Source organism: Haemaphysalis longicornis, unplaced genomic scaffold (genome assembly GCF_048455015.1).
Source record: "Haemaphysalis longicornis isolate Haplotype H1 unplaced genomic scaffold, Haemaphysalis longicornis Haplotype H1 scaffold_1, whole genome shotgun sequence".
NCBI classification, from domain to species: domain Eukaryota; kingdom Metazoa; phylum Arthropoda; class Arachnida; order Ixodida; family Ixodidae; genus Haemaphysalis; species Haemaphysalis longicornis.
In genome coordinates this window covers 276,039,721-276,054,825 of record NW_027526203.1, presented here as the reverse complement: position 1 = coordinate 276,054,825, position 15,105 = coordinate 276,039,721, and the positions used below count along the sequence as shown (strand labels likewise).

The 15,105-nt window shown below is 46.8% G+C and overlaps 1 protein-coding gene across 3 annotated transcripts in view; it reads left to right on the top strand.

Moving 5' to 3' along the window:
- Positions 1 to 15,105, top strand: part of Dora (zinc finger SWIM domain-containing dorado) — a 115,862-nt gene that overhangs the window by 60,880 nt on the left and 39,877 nt on the right. For all 3 annotated transcript variants that reach the window (XM_077678351.1, XM_077678358.1, XM_077678344.1), the window contains exons 15-17: positions 12,195 to 12,381; positions 12,544 to 12,630; positions 12,721 to 12,845. In XM_077678351.1, coding sequence (XP_077534477.1) covers positions 12,195 to 12,381; positions 12,544 to 12,630; positions 12,721 to 12,845 — 399 coding nt within the window. The remainder of the gene's footprint in view (positions 1 to 12,194; positions 12,382 to 12,543; positions 12,631 to 12,720; positions 12,846 to 15,105) is intronic.

Here is a 15,105-nt window from a genome sequence, read left to right as displayed (position 1 = left end):
ATAGTAAACTCTTTGGTACACTAGGTGTAAAACTGCTGCTTCTGCCATTGGAAGGCCTGCACATAAAAACCTCCAATGAGCCAGGAAGGCATCCCAGATGCAGCAAATGAAAGGGCAAAGGTCTGTGAGATTGTCCCCAAGCAAGGACAGCAAGGACTATGCAGCTGGTGCAGTTTGAAAATCATGAAGTCAACGTAACCTTTAAGAGCCATTTTCTCAAAAGTGCGTTTTAAAAGTTCTTCGTTGCTCATGGAAGCATGGCAAGGAAGCATGGAAGGAAGCATGGAAGCATGGCATGGTTGCTCAAGGATAGCATGGCAACCACTGGGCGGATTTTGACCCTGTCTGTTTTATTTTGATCCTTGAAGAGTTCTGCAGGGCAAGACAGTCTCAGATTTTCATTTTAGGGCCTAGTTATTTTTTAACGTGTAATTTACGGCTAGGTCAATTGTGTTCGACTGGGTACTTCAATTCAATTCAACTTTGGGGTTAGCTTTGCTTAGTGGAGGATGGTCCAACATTAACCGTGCCTTCTGACATGCTCTAGTTACGTTAGTCTGCGGTGTAAGGCGCAAGTTCGTCGACTCTCGGAACCCTGTGACAGGCGAAGACAAAGCTATGTTCAGCTTCGCACACACTGAAACCGCTGTTCGATAGAAAAAATGCAAGCAAGTGCCTTGTTTCACAAAATGCCGCCGTGGGTTCGCATTAACACTGCCATTTACCGGACACAAAGCGCGAGGCCTGTTATCTGATCTTTTTCGACTCTGCGCGGGAGGTTTGACCATCGCCTCCAATATTTTTTCAGTGCCGAACACATCAGTCCCGAGCGGCCAACTAAGCCCTTTCCTTCTACTTTGGCCACTTTATATCCTTCCCAGTGCTTTAGTGATGTGACCGGTTAATTCCTGAGCGACGCATGGTGTTTGCGGCAACGTTGGCAAAACGTGCTCCGCCGCGGGTCTGAGTTTTCTATCACTGGCGAGAGCACCGTTACTTTTGACTATCTCAAACATGTGGGCACTGCAGATATACAGTCGCGCTCACTATGACCTACACCGCTCATTAGTATTCAGACGATTATATCGACAAAACAATGACTATGGGCATATACGTTAGGATAAGGCCTGATTCATTAGGACGTTATGCTCCTAATGTGTACTTGGTCTTTACCCCGGGTGCCAGACAAAGGTTCTACAAAGCGCAGTGTAGGTCATAGTGAGCGCGACTGTACCACTCACTACCATCGGGAAGCGGGCGATGCGTTTGGCATTACAAAATGCAGGTGGCGATGGCTTGACCTTCGAACGGTAACACAGAAAGGCGTTTTTGGAGCAGACTTGGAGCATCCAGAAATGCCATTTCGAGCATAAAGAACACCATTTCATAGCATTATGGTGCCTCCCTAATCTCCCTACAAGCCGCTGTGCAAGTCTCCTGCCAAGTACAGTCTACGCTCGTTACAGTGGATCCGGCAACAACGGACTTTCGGTTACAACAGACCATTTATGTTGGTTTGTCTGGTCCCTATGCATTTTCAATGGAGTCTACTCCGGTCATAACGGACCCGGCTAGAGCAGAGTATCGGCTACAACAGACTAAATTTTAGGTGAAAATTGTTTCGACTGAATGTTTATAGCGGGCTTCCACGGGGTCGGCACCCGATAAGCTTTTTCTTTGTTTAGTTTTGCAAGAAAACTTGTTTCAGGCTACTTAGCTTGCAGCTGGGTCGTTGGCGCAGCCAAGTCAAGCCAGTGCCAGTGGCTTTTTTTTTTTGCGACCAGCGGCACGAGCGGCAGGGTAGCTGATTTCACTGTCGGATAAATTAAGCGTAATGAACGCTGTCGAACATGGGAAAAAACAGGCCGACATCGCCAGAACTACAGGCCTGTCTAAGCAGACAGTCCACTCTACCGTCAAGAACAAGGCCACTGCCGGTAAACGCGACTCCGGTGAGATTGAAAACAGCGCTATCGAATACGCAAAGCGGTGCACCCAGAGGCGAGTCTGCCCTTGTCAGTTTTTTTATGTAGTAAAAAACTTGAAAAAGGGAAGAAATGCCTCAAGTAGGGGGGTTGGTTCCCATCCATTGTGTACAATCTGCCAGTAACCGTGCGCAAGTCCAACTGGTCAAACTTTCGATTTCACAGCTGTCCGTCATCAGGTTATTTCATAACAGCTGTTTCAATGACCTGACTAAAATTGTTGAAAATGTGGAAGCTGCCTTGGGGGAATGTCAGGCAGCGATCCGGATCGATTTGTTTGACGAACGGTTTCGGGAAAACCTGCCTCGTCGTGAAGGGATTTAAAAAAGCCTAGCTAATTCTGATGGCCACGGCTGATGTTTTATAGCCGGTTAATAATTGCACCTAGTTATACTCTTGCTTTATTTGCTCAGCTTATCATGCATCTTTACAACCTTGACTGCATGCGCTAGTCCTTTTTCAAGTGCCAGTGCTAAGCTTTGGAAACGGTGTTTACGCGATTCTTTGCCTTCGCGCGAACACTGTGCAGAGGTGCTGCAGGCGTGTAGAAAGAACAAAGTGTATGTACTATGTATATGCAATATCGGTCAAAGTACTCACTTTAGGGTTCATACCACCTCACCCCCCCACCCTCGTCGGATACTGCATACTTCGGCTACAGCGGACGTTTTTTTCCGGATTAAGACGGGTGTGGACTGTACCCTTTATCAGGTGTTCTACCATGTACTAGAACCTGCTCTGAACTAGGAACGGAGTTCTTGTTTTTTATCTAGAGGTTTACAAGATGCGGCGTTATCTACCTTTGGCCCAGTGAGCGCGCCGCACTGTACTCGCTGCCTAAGTCATTGACTCAAGTGGAGGAAGGGAGGATCGTGCCGACGAGTTTGAAGCTGCCTGCAGCTCACTGTACCGTCGAGACGCACGCACGGCATCGAGACGCACGCACTCCGGAAGCGCGGAGACAACAGTCCCATTGCTTCCGCTTCCCCCCACAGTGAGAGGAGACTGATTCTTCAGCGATCCCCCTCGCTCTTTGTCAGGCGTCCAATTGTCTAACACTCCGCCTCGGATTCGAAATGCGGTAGCGGCGGGCTTACCGTGCGGCTTGCGAACTCCCAAACGCCACACCCTCGCTCGGTAGTGTCCACTGCGCCTCCGGGAAACTTCAACCGGCGCCGCCGGCGCGACAGCGCGGGGACGGCGTTACGAGGAAGGCGACCCGCCGCCATGTTGGAACAAGGCCTACGTACCTCCCGTCTCGTAAGCGGGCTGCGACTGCGGTGCTCGGAGGTATCCTTCTGACGTACCACCTGGTGCGTGTAGGAAGGTTTACACATTTGCCGTCACAGCTGTATCGGGCATCAAAACTGTCTGCCTGCAACCGACTGGCGCGAGGCGTTTCATCCGAAGTCTTCTGGACAAAGCGTAGCGGGCTGCGACTGCAGCAACGCAATTCTTGGGGAGCTAGCAACCTCGAATTCGTCTGAAAACGAGACCCCTTTCGGGCGCCATGTGGGATATGTGGGGGTCCTCGGTGCGACCTAGCCAGTCCTGGTGTAAGCCACCACGCTAGCTCCCGGCGTGTCAACCACGCGGGCTCCCATGCCTACGGCAGCCCAGTGAGGTTCGCCGATACGAGAACACAGTAGACAGTAGTGCCGAAGCACAGCCGTTTATTTGGAGGAGGAGGAAACAACTTTATTGGGAAAACACCTGCTGCGGGGACGCGGCCTAGGGGAATCCCAAAGCATGCGAGCACAAGGCTCGATGGCGGTCACGAATAACGCCGTCCGGGTGGTGACTGCGAATGGGAGGCAGGCACTCACGGCGCGCGACAAACAAAGTTCCCACCTGAGGTACATGTATCCATCACCGCCGCGATGTTCCGCCGAACCAGCCCCGACCGGGTCTCCAACGAGACTCTTTCGACTTTCGCGCGCACACGTTCGCGCCGCCTGCGCCCGCGCGCCTATGCCCGCACAGATTGGTGTGCCATCTCTCGGGGGACGCCGACGAACCAGCAAAGCGCCGGACTGGTTTTAGCGCACAAGTCTCTCCCGAAGTGCGCACCGGCTCGGGATCGCGGGTCGCGGTTCTCCACGATTCCCACACCTGCCAACAGCATAAAATCTGAAGCAACGTTCTGGCTTTACTTTTGTTCAGTTTTTCTACCATGTGCCATATATAGACAGAGGATTTCATAATTTTCCGATCAACTTATTTCACCAAACTTGGTATGCTCGTGTTGAGCGAAAAGCGAGCTACATTCTAAATCGTTTCTTTTTTTCACATGCTCAATAAATAAAACTGTCACTTGTAGTAAAACTTCAACTGCAATTTTCTCAGCTTCCCTTTTTTGCATATGTGCCTAGTCTTGCAGATCTTTTCAGTTTATTTATCTCAAAAGATTTCTATGAACTTTATACCGTTGAATTGGGGATGAAATGAACTACATGCTGATGCTATTTTAATTGGCTCATTGTGCCTCAGATATACAGTAATACCTCGTTAACTCGAACTCGCATATCTCGAAAAATCGGCTAAGTCGAAATTTTCCGCGGCACCGAACATTTTCCTATACGTCCCATGTAGATTTTTTCCTTTATCTCAAAGTATTTTTGGGTCGGATTGCGGATAACTCGAAATCTTGACTGGGAGTGGAACGAAAATTCCGCCGCCGGACCATTTCACAAGATTCGCGCGATGCTGCCACGCCTGAAGTCCATCCATTTTTTTTCTTATTTAGCCGCGCCTGCCATACGTCGGTGCTTTCCGCGAACGCGAAGTGCGCGAAGTCTCAGCCCAGCGACATATCAACTTTGTCAAGCAACCCTGTGGCACGTCATGTGACACATGCGCCGAGCCGGAAGGCCCGCTGCTACAGTGAACTAGCCCACGCTTGGCGTAGTTTGTCTCGTTCGCTTTGTGCAGTGCACATGATTTTCCCTGAGGTGTGATTTCCGTTCATCTGCGCAAACCGAGCGGTACGGATTTTTCGCTGACTGTGAGGAGCGGCAACTTAGCGTGAGTGCGGCAAGCATGGCGTCAAAGCAGTGCAAGTCGCTAACGCTAGAAAAAAAAGTTGCCCTAATTGAGGAAGACGAGCATTAAGCAGTTTTTCTCTGCTAAATAAAATGGCAGGGTGGCAATACCCAGCCGGTTAAAGTCGCTTGTATGTTATTTTTTTTCTCTTTTAAACCTGCACGAGAAGAAAGATTAGAAACTGCTGCTGAAGAGCCGGTAAGTAGTAGTGATTTTTCTGAAGAGCGCTCATTTTTCCCGGTGATTAGCGCAACTTTGGTTATCTCGAAAATCCGTTTATCTCGAAATTTTCCCTGGTTTTTACGACTTCGAGTTAACGAGGTATTACTGTATGTTATGAGTAGGGGTGTGCGAATATCAAATTTTTCGAATTCGAATCGAATACGAATATCTAGCTTCGAATATCGAATCGAATATCGAATAATTAAGGGTGAATGTGGCTTTCGAAATCAACCTCTTGATTTCTTTGTGAATTTCGATGAAAATTTGCACAGCAACCGGAAATGTTTTTTTGGTAACAACATAAAAATTTCAAAGTAATATTTTGAAAACTTCTTTATTTATAAAATTTTCTTTCTGTCCACTTTGTACCGAGCTTGAGTGGCCTATAAAACATGATAGAAAGCTTGTTTAAAACACTTTGCACTTCCAAATGAATGGACGAGGTCTTGACAGTCTTAGATTTTTTATTAAAACAGAACTTTTTTTACTTTTTTTGTTTTTTAGAGGTGAATGTGAATGACAATGAATGACCATTTGAATAAAAAATTCACCAAAAGTAAACCTGAAAAACCAAGAGTGTCACAACCTGAACTGCTGATCAAGGAATGAAACTAAAAAAAAAATGGAATCAAAAATACAGCTACAGTTCACAAAGAAACCACTAAAACAAGAGACGTAGGTAGCAAAAAAAAACTTTTGAGAAAACGGATTCCGAAGTTGAAAAATAGATTTCATTCATCAAAAGTCGCCAGGGTTGTAGCCTTTCATAATTTTTTAACACGGGGCTTTTGGAATGCCTTGCCTTAAAATTGGAGTGCCTTTTGCACCCTTTTTTTTTTTTTCATAAAACATCAATTGCAGCTTCTCTGTGAAGCGTACACAGCCCAGTTTGCGGACCAAGGGAGGGAGACGCCTTGAAATGCAAAGTAGGTTAGCTGGTTGCTTGTACTGCACTGCAAAACTTCCCTCTGCAGTGACCATGGCAACAAATTAAGCATTCTTTTCTTTTCCTTCAATTTGAAAACTGAGCTTTGACTTATTTTATGCTTCATATCATTGCCTGGAGCAGCAGCTTACGTGCAGGCGTTCAGTGCCAAAAGTTTACATACCACAAGGGTACAAATGAGCTACTTTGAAGCTTGGTATAATATTTGTCATAACTCCAACTTCAATATTTGGACATTTTTTGGTACTCTTAAAATTGAGGGCATCCAATATTCCTCGCAGCACAGCCACTATGTGCATTGGTATTAATAATTTCCCTAAAAAATAAATAAAATCAATTTTTTAAATTCAACTACTGTAAGGTACATTTTTAACGCTGTCAACACGTTCTTATTCCTAACTCAGACCTGTTTTCATGATTACTCGAAGTGCGCGGGAAACGTTGCGCAAGAAAGCGATATGGCTCACCCTCATCGCGGCGCTCGTACACCGGAACATGTCATCCTTTGTTTACCCCTGACATGGCCCGTCAAGTCGCTCTTACGATTAAATCTAAAATCACAGGCATTAATTACAACTACTTGAGTTCAATCGTACCAGGTTGCGTAGTCAGGCGATGCTCCAACGTGCAGCGGCTACGCCGTGCGCGCCGAAGCTTTCGGCGCGTCGCCCGTTCCTTTCCCAAAGCTAGCGAGACTACTGCCAAGCTTAGCAATAACTAAGCGTGTAAGCATCGCAAAGAAGGCGGAAAGTTCACTGCGCGAACCGCTATCACAGGCGCGCACACCGCGTTTCCCCCTCCAGGGTAAAGTCTCGCGCCCCACGAAAAGCGTTGGGTGACCGATCCGCCTTTCCAGCCGCGCAACTTCCCGTAATATGGCTTGTGATCTCAGGCGTTCCCATCGCGATAATGTCTCTGTTGAATACCACCGCAGATACCATGATTGAACAGAAACTTGGCCGAGCGAAGCGTTGCAAATGAACTCAGAAACTGGCATTACGCAATTCAGGTGGCCGCCATCTTGAAATGCCGCAGCGACGCCCAATCAGGAGGGCCGTTTCCACGCGCGCAGTCAGAAAGGCCAACCGCGCTTCAGCATCTATATCTCACTTCGTTTGTGCGCCTTTATTTTTCTGCCATTCGTGCGTTTGTGAATGAACGAAGATAAAAGAGACGGTAAGGACCGGAAAGGGGATCGCTCGGCCGATCCAATGGTACCAAATGGCCGCGCTCGGTGGCACTGTTGCGGAGATGCAGCGCTCCGAGAATTGCCGTTTTTTCGCACATTTGCCCTGACATTTTACAACCGCCCATTTGCGCTGACATTGTGCCACAAATTTGCGATGGTTTTCGTAAGTTGAAAGACGCGTCCCCCCTTAAACTATTCAACCAAAATATTCGATAATAGCCGATTATTCGAACCCGTTCGAATATTCGAAACAATTCGAATACATAGTTTTCGAAGCGAATACGAATATATCATATTTAATATTCGAGTAATATTCGAAATTTTCGAATATTCGCACACCCCTAGTTATGAGTAATAATATGAGCACATTAAGTTTTCTGAAAGCTGTACTTGGCTGTACTAATTTTATCCAATCAACTAGCTTTACAGGAATATAAATAGCATCAGCATGCATGACAGGTCTTCAGCTGCACATCCATACCATTTACAGTAGAAGCCCGCAATAACGAAATCCCGCCAGTACGAAATTCCCACGGCAATGAAATTTTTGCGGATCCCCGGTGAATGTCCATAGATAGAAGCCCATGTATTTCATATCTCGCGGCAACGAAATGTTTTTGGACAGCGATCACGCACGAGTTGTCTACCACGGTGCGGGCCTTATTTTACCCGCCCGCCAAAGGTTAACTGTCAAAAATATGCTTGTATGCGTGTTATGCGCACTCAAAATTCGTAAACGTCTGCTTTTGGCGTGCTAGCGTGGGTACCGCCATTTTTGTTTGCATAAATCGGCGATGGGGTCTGTGTCTGGCAACATGCCTGGCCATACTGCAGCAGGCGATGGCAAATGGTCATGCTGGAGTGCAGACGGCGCCATCACACGAGCTCAACAGGCCGAAGCGACACCAACAGTTGGAATCAATCAAAACGACGAAGAGAAGAGTGGAACTGGTGGTGAAATCGAGACGAAGTTACAATGGTGCCTGAGAAAAGCTTGACGCCGGAAGCGGATTCTCCGTTGATCGCAGATAAAGAAAAGAACGGCAACGATATCATCATCATGTTAAGCAGCCTTGCAGCGACACCATTAGGGGGTGACACAATCCTATCCTGCGTTGCTTCCGTCATTCCGTCACTTCTGTAGCCTCGCACACGTGTGTTCGTTGTGTGTGGTCAGTGTCGTCGTTTGTGTGAAAGTTGTGTGTGTGGCGACCGGCACATCGGATCTTGCTAAGATGCCTCCGACAGCCAAAAAGCGGAAGTTTCTGACGCTTCACGATAAGGCTGCCATCATTGATCATTGCCGAAGTTGAAAAGTCCAGGAAAAAGAGAGATATTGCCGACGAGTATGGAATTGCGTGCAGCGCGCTTTCGATCATATTGAAGGGCAAAGATGCCATTCTCGCTGCGCTCGGTAATAGCGCACGTGCGCAGAACAAGACGGTGACCGCGGCGGCCTTTCCGGACGTCGATAAAGTGGCGTTCGCATAGTTTTGCGAACAGTGTGCCAACAGAGTGCCACTGTCTTGAAAAATACTACAGCAGAAGGCACTGGACTTTGCCTGCATCCTCGGGCACGACCAGTTCCGAGCGAGCGTTGGATGGTTGAGCCGCTTTAAAGCCCGGTGCGACATCGTGGCCAAGGCAATTTTGGGAGAAGCAGCGAGAGTTGACCCGGTAACAACATCGTCGTGGCTGCTGACCAACAGAGAAGTACTGGACCAGTACGAGCCCTGCGTTGTGTAAAACGCGGACGAGACGGGGTTGTTCTTTCAAATGCTCCCGCGAAGACCCTGGACTTGAAAGGCCAGAAATGCCACGGGGGCAAGCACAGCAAGCAACGCGTTACCATTTTGTTGTGCTGCAGTATGGACGGCACAGACAAGTGGCCACTTCTAGTCATCGGCCGGAGCGAGAAGCCCCGCTGCTTCAAAGGAAACCGCCGCTCGCTGCCCGTTCAGTACGCCACTAACAAGAAGGCGTGGATGTCTCGGGCTCTTTTTTCCAGCTGGGTTGAGGCGTTTGATGCCGACATGCGCAAGGCGGGCAGGTTGGTGGCCCTTTTTTTAACTGCAGCGCCCACCACATGGACGAGACAGAGCTCACGAACGTGTGCCTTGTTTTTTTTTTTCCACTGAACTGCACTTCTGTTCTGCAGCCGCTCGATCAAGGTGCAATTCGGAGCGTGAAATGTGCCTTTGGGAGAGGTTGATCCAGCGTCTGCTGCTCAACCTCCACCGCAAGCGTCCCACCAACGTCCCATGGCCTTTGCGACATCCCTGTCGCTGATTGAGAACTGCTTCAAGCACGCGGGCTTCACCACCACTGTGCAAGCATCACGCGCGGATTGCGCTTCAGCGTCACCAGTTGAAGATTTGGACGAAGGCGCACTTGACGGCGAGAGTGCTGGCAGCACAGTGCAGCTATCGCTGACCAACGCCTGGGAGGCACTTCGAGCCCTCGACATTGACATCCCAGATGGGCTCACGGTTGACGCGTTCGTTCGCACTGATGGCGATGTAGTCGTGCACGAAGAAATAACCGACGAGGCCATTATCGAAAGCGTGCGCGAAGCTGACGACACCGAGGACCAAGAAGACAAGCACGCGGAGAAACCCAACCCGCGGGTTGTTTTGGATGCCCTCGACACTCTTCGGTCCTTCTTCGGCGCACATGACGACGACGTGGCAATGGGCCACTTTTTTCAGTGCGAAGGGAGAGCTTTGAAGTTGTTGCATGGCAAGGGTCAGCAGAGTAAGTTGACCGACTTTTGGCAATAAATTTTTGTTGTGCTGGCCATATCACTGTTTTTATGTCTCGTTCTCGCGGCAACGAAATTCTCGCGAAAACTAATTTTTCTGGTTTCCCCGGCGATTTCGTAATTGCAGGTTTCGACTGTATATTAAAGAATTTTGAATAAAAATCCCTTAAAGGCCCATAAGAAATCACTAATTAGGCTCCAGTATTTTTTTTATAACTCAAAAAAATAATTATGCCACTTGAAGACTAATTACTAGGGGTGTGCGAATATTCGAAAATTTCGAAGATTACTCGAGTAATAAATATGTTATATTCGTATTCGCTTCGAAAACAATGTATTCGAATTATTTCGAATATTCGAAAGGGTTCGAATATTCGGCTATTATCGAATATTTGGATTGTTAAGACGACGCAGCTTTTAACTTCGAAAAAAATGACCAAAACATCGCTTTTTTTAAAAGCCACATATTCGGCTTCAATGTATTTTCTATCCTGTGCGTTTGCAAAGTGTTTACACCGAAAACCGTCGCAGAGTGGGATAAAAAATACTTGTGCAGCTGCGGTGAGAAAATGAGGGCGAAAAAAAAAAAAAAATGGCAATTTTCGGAGCGCTGTATCTCCGCAACGGTGCAACCGGGCGCGGCCATTTTGGTACCATTGGATCGGCCGAGCGATCCTCTTTCCGGTCCTGACCGCCTATTTTATCTTCATTTATTCACAAACGCACGAATGACAGAAAAAGAACCACGCACAAACGGTTTCTCAAAAGTTCTTTTTTGCCCCCTACGTCTCTTGTTCCAGTGATTTCTTCGTGACCACTAGGTCTATTTTTGATTCCGTTCTTTGCGTAACGTTCCTTGATAAACAGCTGAGGTCGTAACACTCTATGTTTTTCTGGTTTACTTTTTGTGAATTTTTATACAAAGTGTCGTTCTTGGTCTATATGCCTGTTGTACATTCACTTCCGAAAAACTGAAAACTAAAAAAAAGAGTTATAACGAAAAAATCTAAGGCTATCGCGAACTCGCCCATTCATTTGGGAGTGCAAAGCACTTTGAAAAAGTTTTATATTATGTTTTGTAGGCCACTCAAGCTCAGTACAAGGTCAACAGAAAGAAATTTTATAAATAGCAAAGTTCTTAAAATATTACTTTGAAATTTTTATGGTGTTATCACAGAAGCATTTCCAGTTGCATTGCTAATTTTTATCAAAATTCTCAGAACATCAACAAGTTGATTTCGAAAGCCATGTCCCCCTTAATTATTCGATATTCGAAGCTAGATATTCGTATTCAATTCGTATTCGAAAAATTCGATATTCGCACACCCCTACTAATTACATATTTGAAATGAGAAAGGCTAAACACGTATGCAGACTGATTTTCATTATCACAGACCAATCAATAAAAAAGTTCATATTGAGACCAGCGTTTCCCCTTAAAGGTGCACCTTTTTAACCTTTGTAAGTGATTGTACAGACCAACGGACCAGAAGCCACAAGTCTAAAAAAACTGCCCCAAATGTCACACCTCTTTACATCTGGAGGCTGCGAGAAAGAAAAATACGGGGGGGAAAAAAAACAGTTGTGGTGTCTTGTTAGAGCGTAGGAATGAATGAATGAAAAAAACTTTATGATCACAAGTATGGCGACTCAGCCTAAGTGGAGTGAAGTAAAAGAATTTATTCACACAAATTGAAGGTAAGCGCATATTTATACCAGCCAATGGCAGATTGAAACTGTTCACTACTGCGCAGCCTGTGACCCAAGCCTAGCTTGAATATGTACACCTACATTTTTTAATGCTCTTGCAACTATAAATGTGTTCACTGTTTATTTCTGCCATTTTTTTTTTTTCGTTGAAAGTATTTGTGAACCACCTCGAGGCTTAGGGCACAGTAACTTTTGCTAGAGCAACCAAGTGGTGAATTTCGGGGAACCACTGGCCCAATTTGTGCAGTCAGCCATGCTGTGGAATGCTCATGGGGGCTTCTGCTGGGAGCAAGGGAGGGGTGCCCCGTGATTGGCGACCATGTTTGGGCTGCCGTGCAGGTGAAGTTGGCCAACCAAGAGCAGGACCTTGTGAGCCTGCTGAAGAAGATCCCGCTGGGAGACGCGGAGCTGAATGACATCCGGGAGAAAGCCGAGGCCCTGCGTGATCACCGGCTGCAGTCTCGTGGGGATGCACTGCTTCCACTCATGCTCTCCAGCTACATCTTCGATGCCCTGGTGCTCTCCAGTGAGTGGCCCGTTTTGGAGCTTCTGATTCGCTACTCGCTGAAAGACATGCTTCTGCTGTTTAGTTGAAATGGAAAGAAGGGCGCTATTAAAAAAGTGCTAGGAAAGTAATTTTTGGGAATTCAAGTGGCTGCAGTGCAACCTCTTCTGCTTTTTTGTGCAGAGAACAATACGAAGGGTGCGCCCAATCCTGGAACTAAGCTGCCGTCAGACGAGGCTTTGGGCTTTGAAGCTGCTGTCGCTGCTTTGGGTGAGCAACCCATTTTGTTGCAATGAACGCATCCCGGATATGTGGATTGGGTTCGTTTGTAATAGGCTTTTATCTGTGAATTGTTTTCAGGCTTGAAAGCAAACGTTTCAGAAGCAGAGCACCCATTGTTGTGCGAGGGAACGAGGCGACAGAGGGGCGATCTCAGCATTACCTTGCTTGTGTTTTATAAGGACGACCAAGAGAAGCTGGCTAAGGTATGCGTTTTTTGACTTTTATTGGCTTAAAACGTTCATCTACTTTGTTCGTGACGCCCATGCTTGCTAAAGAAGCAGGCCAGGGAAATTACCTGCTGTAATAAAAGTTCGTTGATGCGAACTCCAAGGGGACGCCGCCTCAGTTCGAACTAACGAAAGTGAAGCACAAAAGCCGTACAATGTGATTGGGGAGCAGTAGAGCATGTCAGCATTTGAATGCTTGCAAAAGGCTGCGGTTGAAACTTGCCATTTGTGCTTCAAGGCGAAAGCTAGAACTTTTCTTGCTAAGGAGTGAATGTAGCGGAAGGCCTCCGTTTCATGTACTCCAAAACTAAAGAACAGACGGGCGGCATTCCATCCTACTTCCAAGCGATGGCTGCACTGGTGGTCTGACCTAAGAAATGATGCCACCTGTCAGCACACCCCACACCCTGAACTCATGTCCACATCTACGTAGTCCGCAAAGAAACTCCTTACAAAACGGCCACTATGGGGTTTAAGATTTCTTTTACCCGATTTAACCTCTCGGTTTTTCTCTTCTTTACTGAGGCAACGCAGCCTCGTATGTAGAAAGCAGGGCTGTTTCTTTGGCCGTGCGCTAGGCTCCAAGCTCCCAGCGTGGTGGCACTTAGTTCGAATTATCCGTGGAGAGAGGCCCCTTGTGTTTGAATTATCAGGATTCTTTTTTTTTTTATGACGTCTTTATTTCTGCTTTGCACAGGTTATAAACCTTGCGACAGAAATGGGGGAATTTATGGTGGAGGGGGAGGGGGCCGCTGTCCACGTCTTCGAGGTGGGGTGGTCCCGACGTCGGCACTGCAAAGAAACGGCCGGGTCCTCTCTCGTCCTTAAAATATTGAAGAAAAGCCCGCCAGAGCTGGAGTGTGTCCGATGGTCCAACGTGCGATGGTGGATCTATCCACTCCTTGAGGGTTCCAGGTCGGCGTAGCAGGATTTTTTTTTTTTAATACATAGGCTTCTTGAAAGAAGACTTGACCTGACCAAAATGTACAGTTCAAGTTATCCATAAATTGAAATTATTGAAGTTTGAATTAACGAGCTTTCATTGTAATGATAGAAATAAAGTGGTACCGAATTGTGCCTAATTGCAGTAAGTAATAGTTGCCTGGTTAGGAAAAAAAAAATCGGAGATTTGAAGCATTACCTGGTGCAGCAGATCACTAGGCCCGTGCACTTTTTTCAAGCTGTAATCACGTTTTTTTTTAGACTTATAAGCTCTTTCAGCGGGAGTGCTCTTCATTTCCAAAATGCTGTAAGTTGTGCACCTTCAGGCATTAGGGAGGCTTGAACTGGCTGGTATCGCAACGAGATAGATGGGCACAGGTTGAGCATGTAGTTGTACTGCTTTGCCCGGAAGAGTGCTAGAAAATGTTCAGAACATCAGCATTTTTTGCACTGTACATTATGCAGGTGGGTGAGGGCAAATCAGTTACGATGCTTTTATTTTAGCAAAATTTATGCTGTCAGCGGTTGCATTGTCGACATTCTATCGAAATGTCGCATCACCTCTAACACCAGCCTTGTTCTAATGGTGTAGAGGGGGAGCTGCTATCAAAAGCAAGTTAACACACTCATTGTAAGGCACAATATTTGGCATGATTATAGATACTAGTCCTGCTTGGTGTATTTTAGGGATGGGCGAATATAGATTTTGAGGTTCGAAGCGAATTCGAAGCGAATAGTGATTTGGTCGAATAATTTCGAATCGAATAGTACACATTGCAAATCAGAAAGACAAATGAGCAACTTGTGACCTGACTAATGTACACATTTTTTTCTAATAATTAGAACTCACGTAGGCACAGCATTGTGTAAAACTATTACCAGTTGAACATTTCTTGCAAAATCTTACACACAGCTTCCCTTTGCTGTATTCACAAGTTTTCATGAAGAAATGCCTGTTGCGCCACATGCTCTAGGTGCAGCAGTTTCCACCGGCTGCTCATTCACAAGTTTAAGCGCCGCCTAGAAGCTCCGCTAAAAAAAGAAGTATTGTAGCCACTAGTATCCTCGGCCGTAGCCAAGCAAAGCGCAAGTGGCTGGCCGCCATTTTGAATAGGCTCGCTTAGTGCGGCGTACTGCCGCGCTGTGCGAGCCTATTCAAAATGGCGGCATGCCTATTCAAAATGGTGGCATGCCTATTCAAAATGGCGGCCTGTACAAGTCTGCTGGCTTGGTGCCGCTATGTTCGGAGCGGTGTCGTTTCAGTGCCGCCTTTTTTTTTTTAACTTAAGTGTGC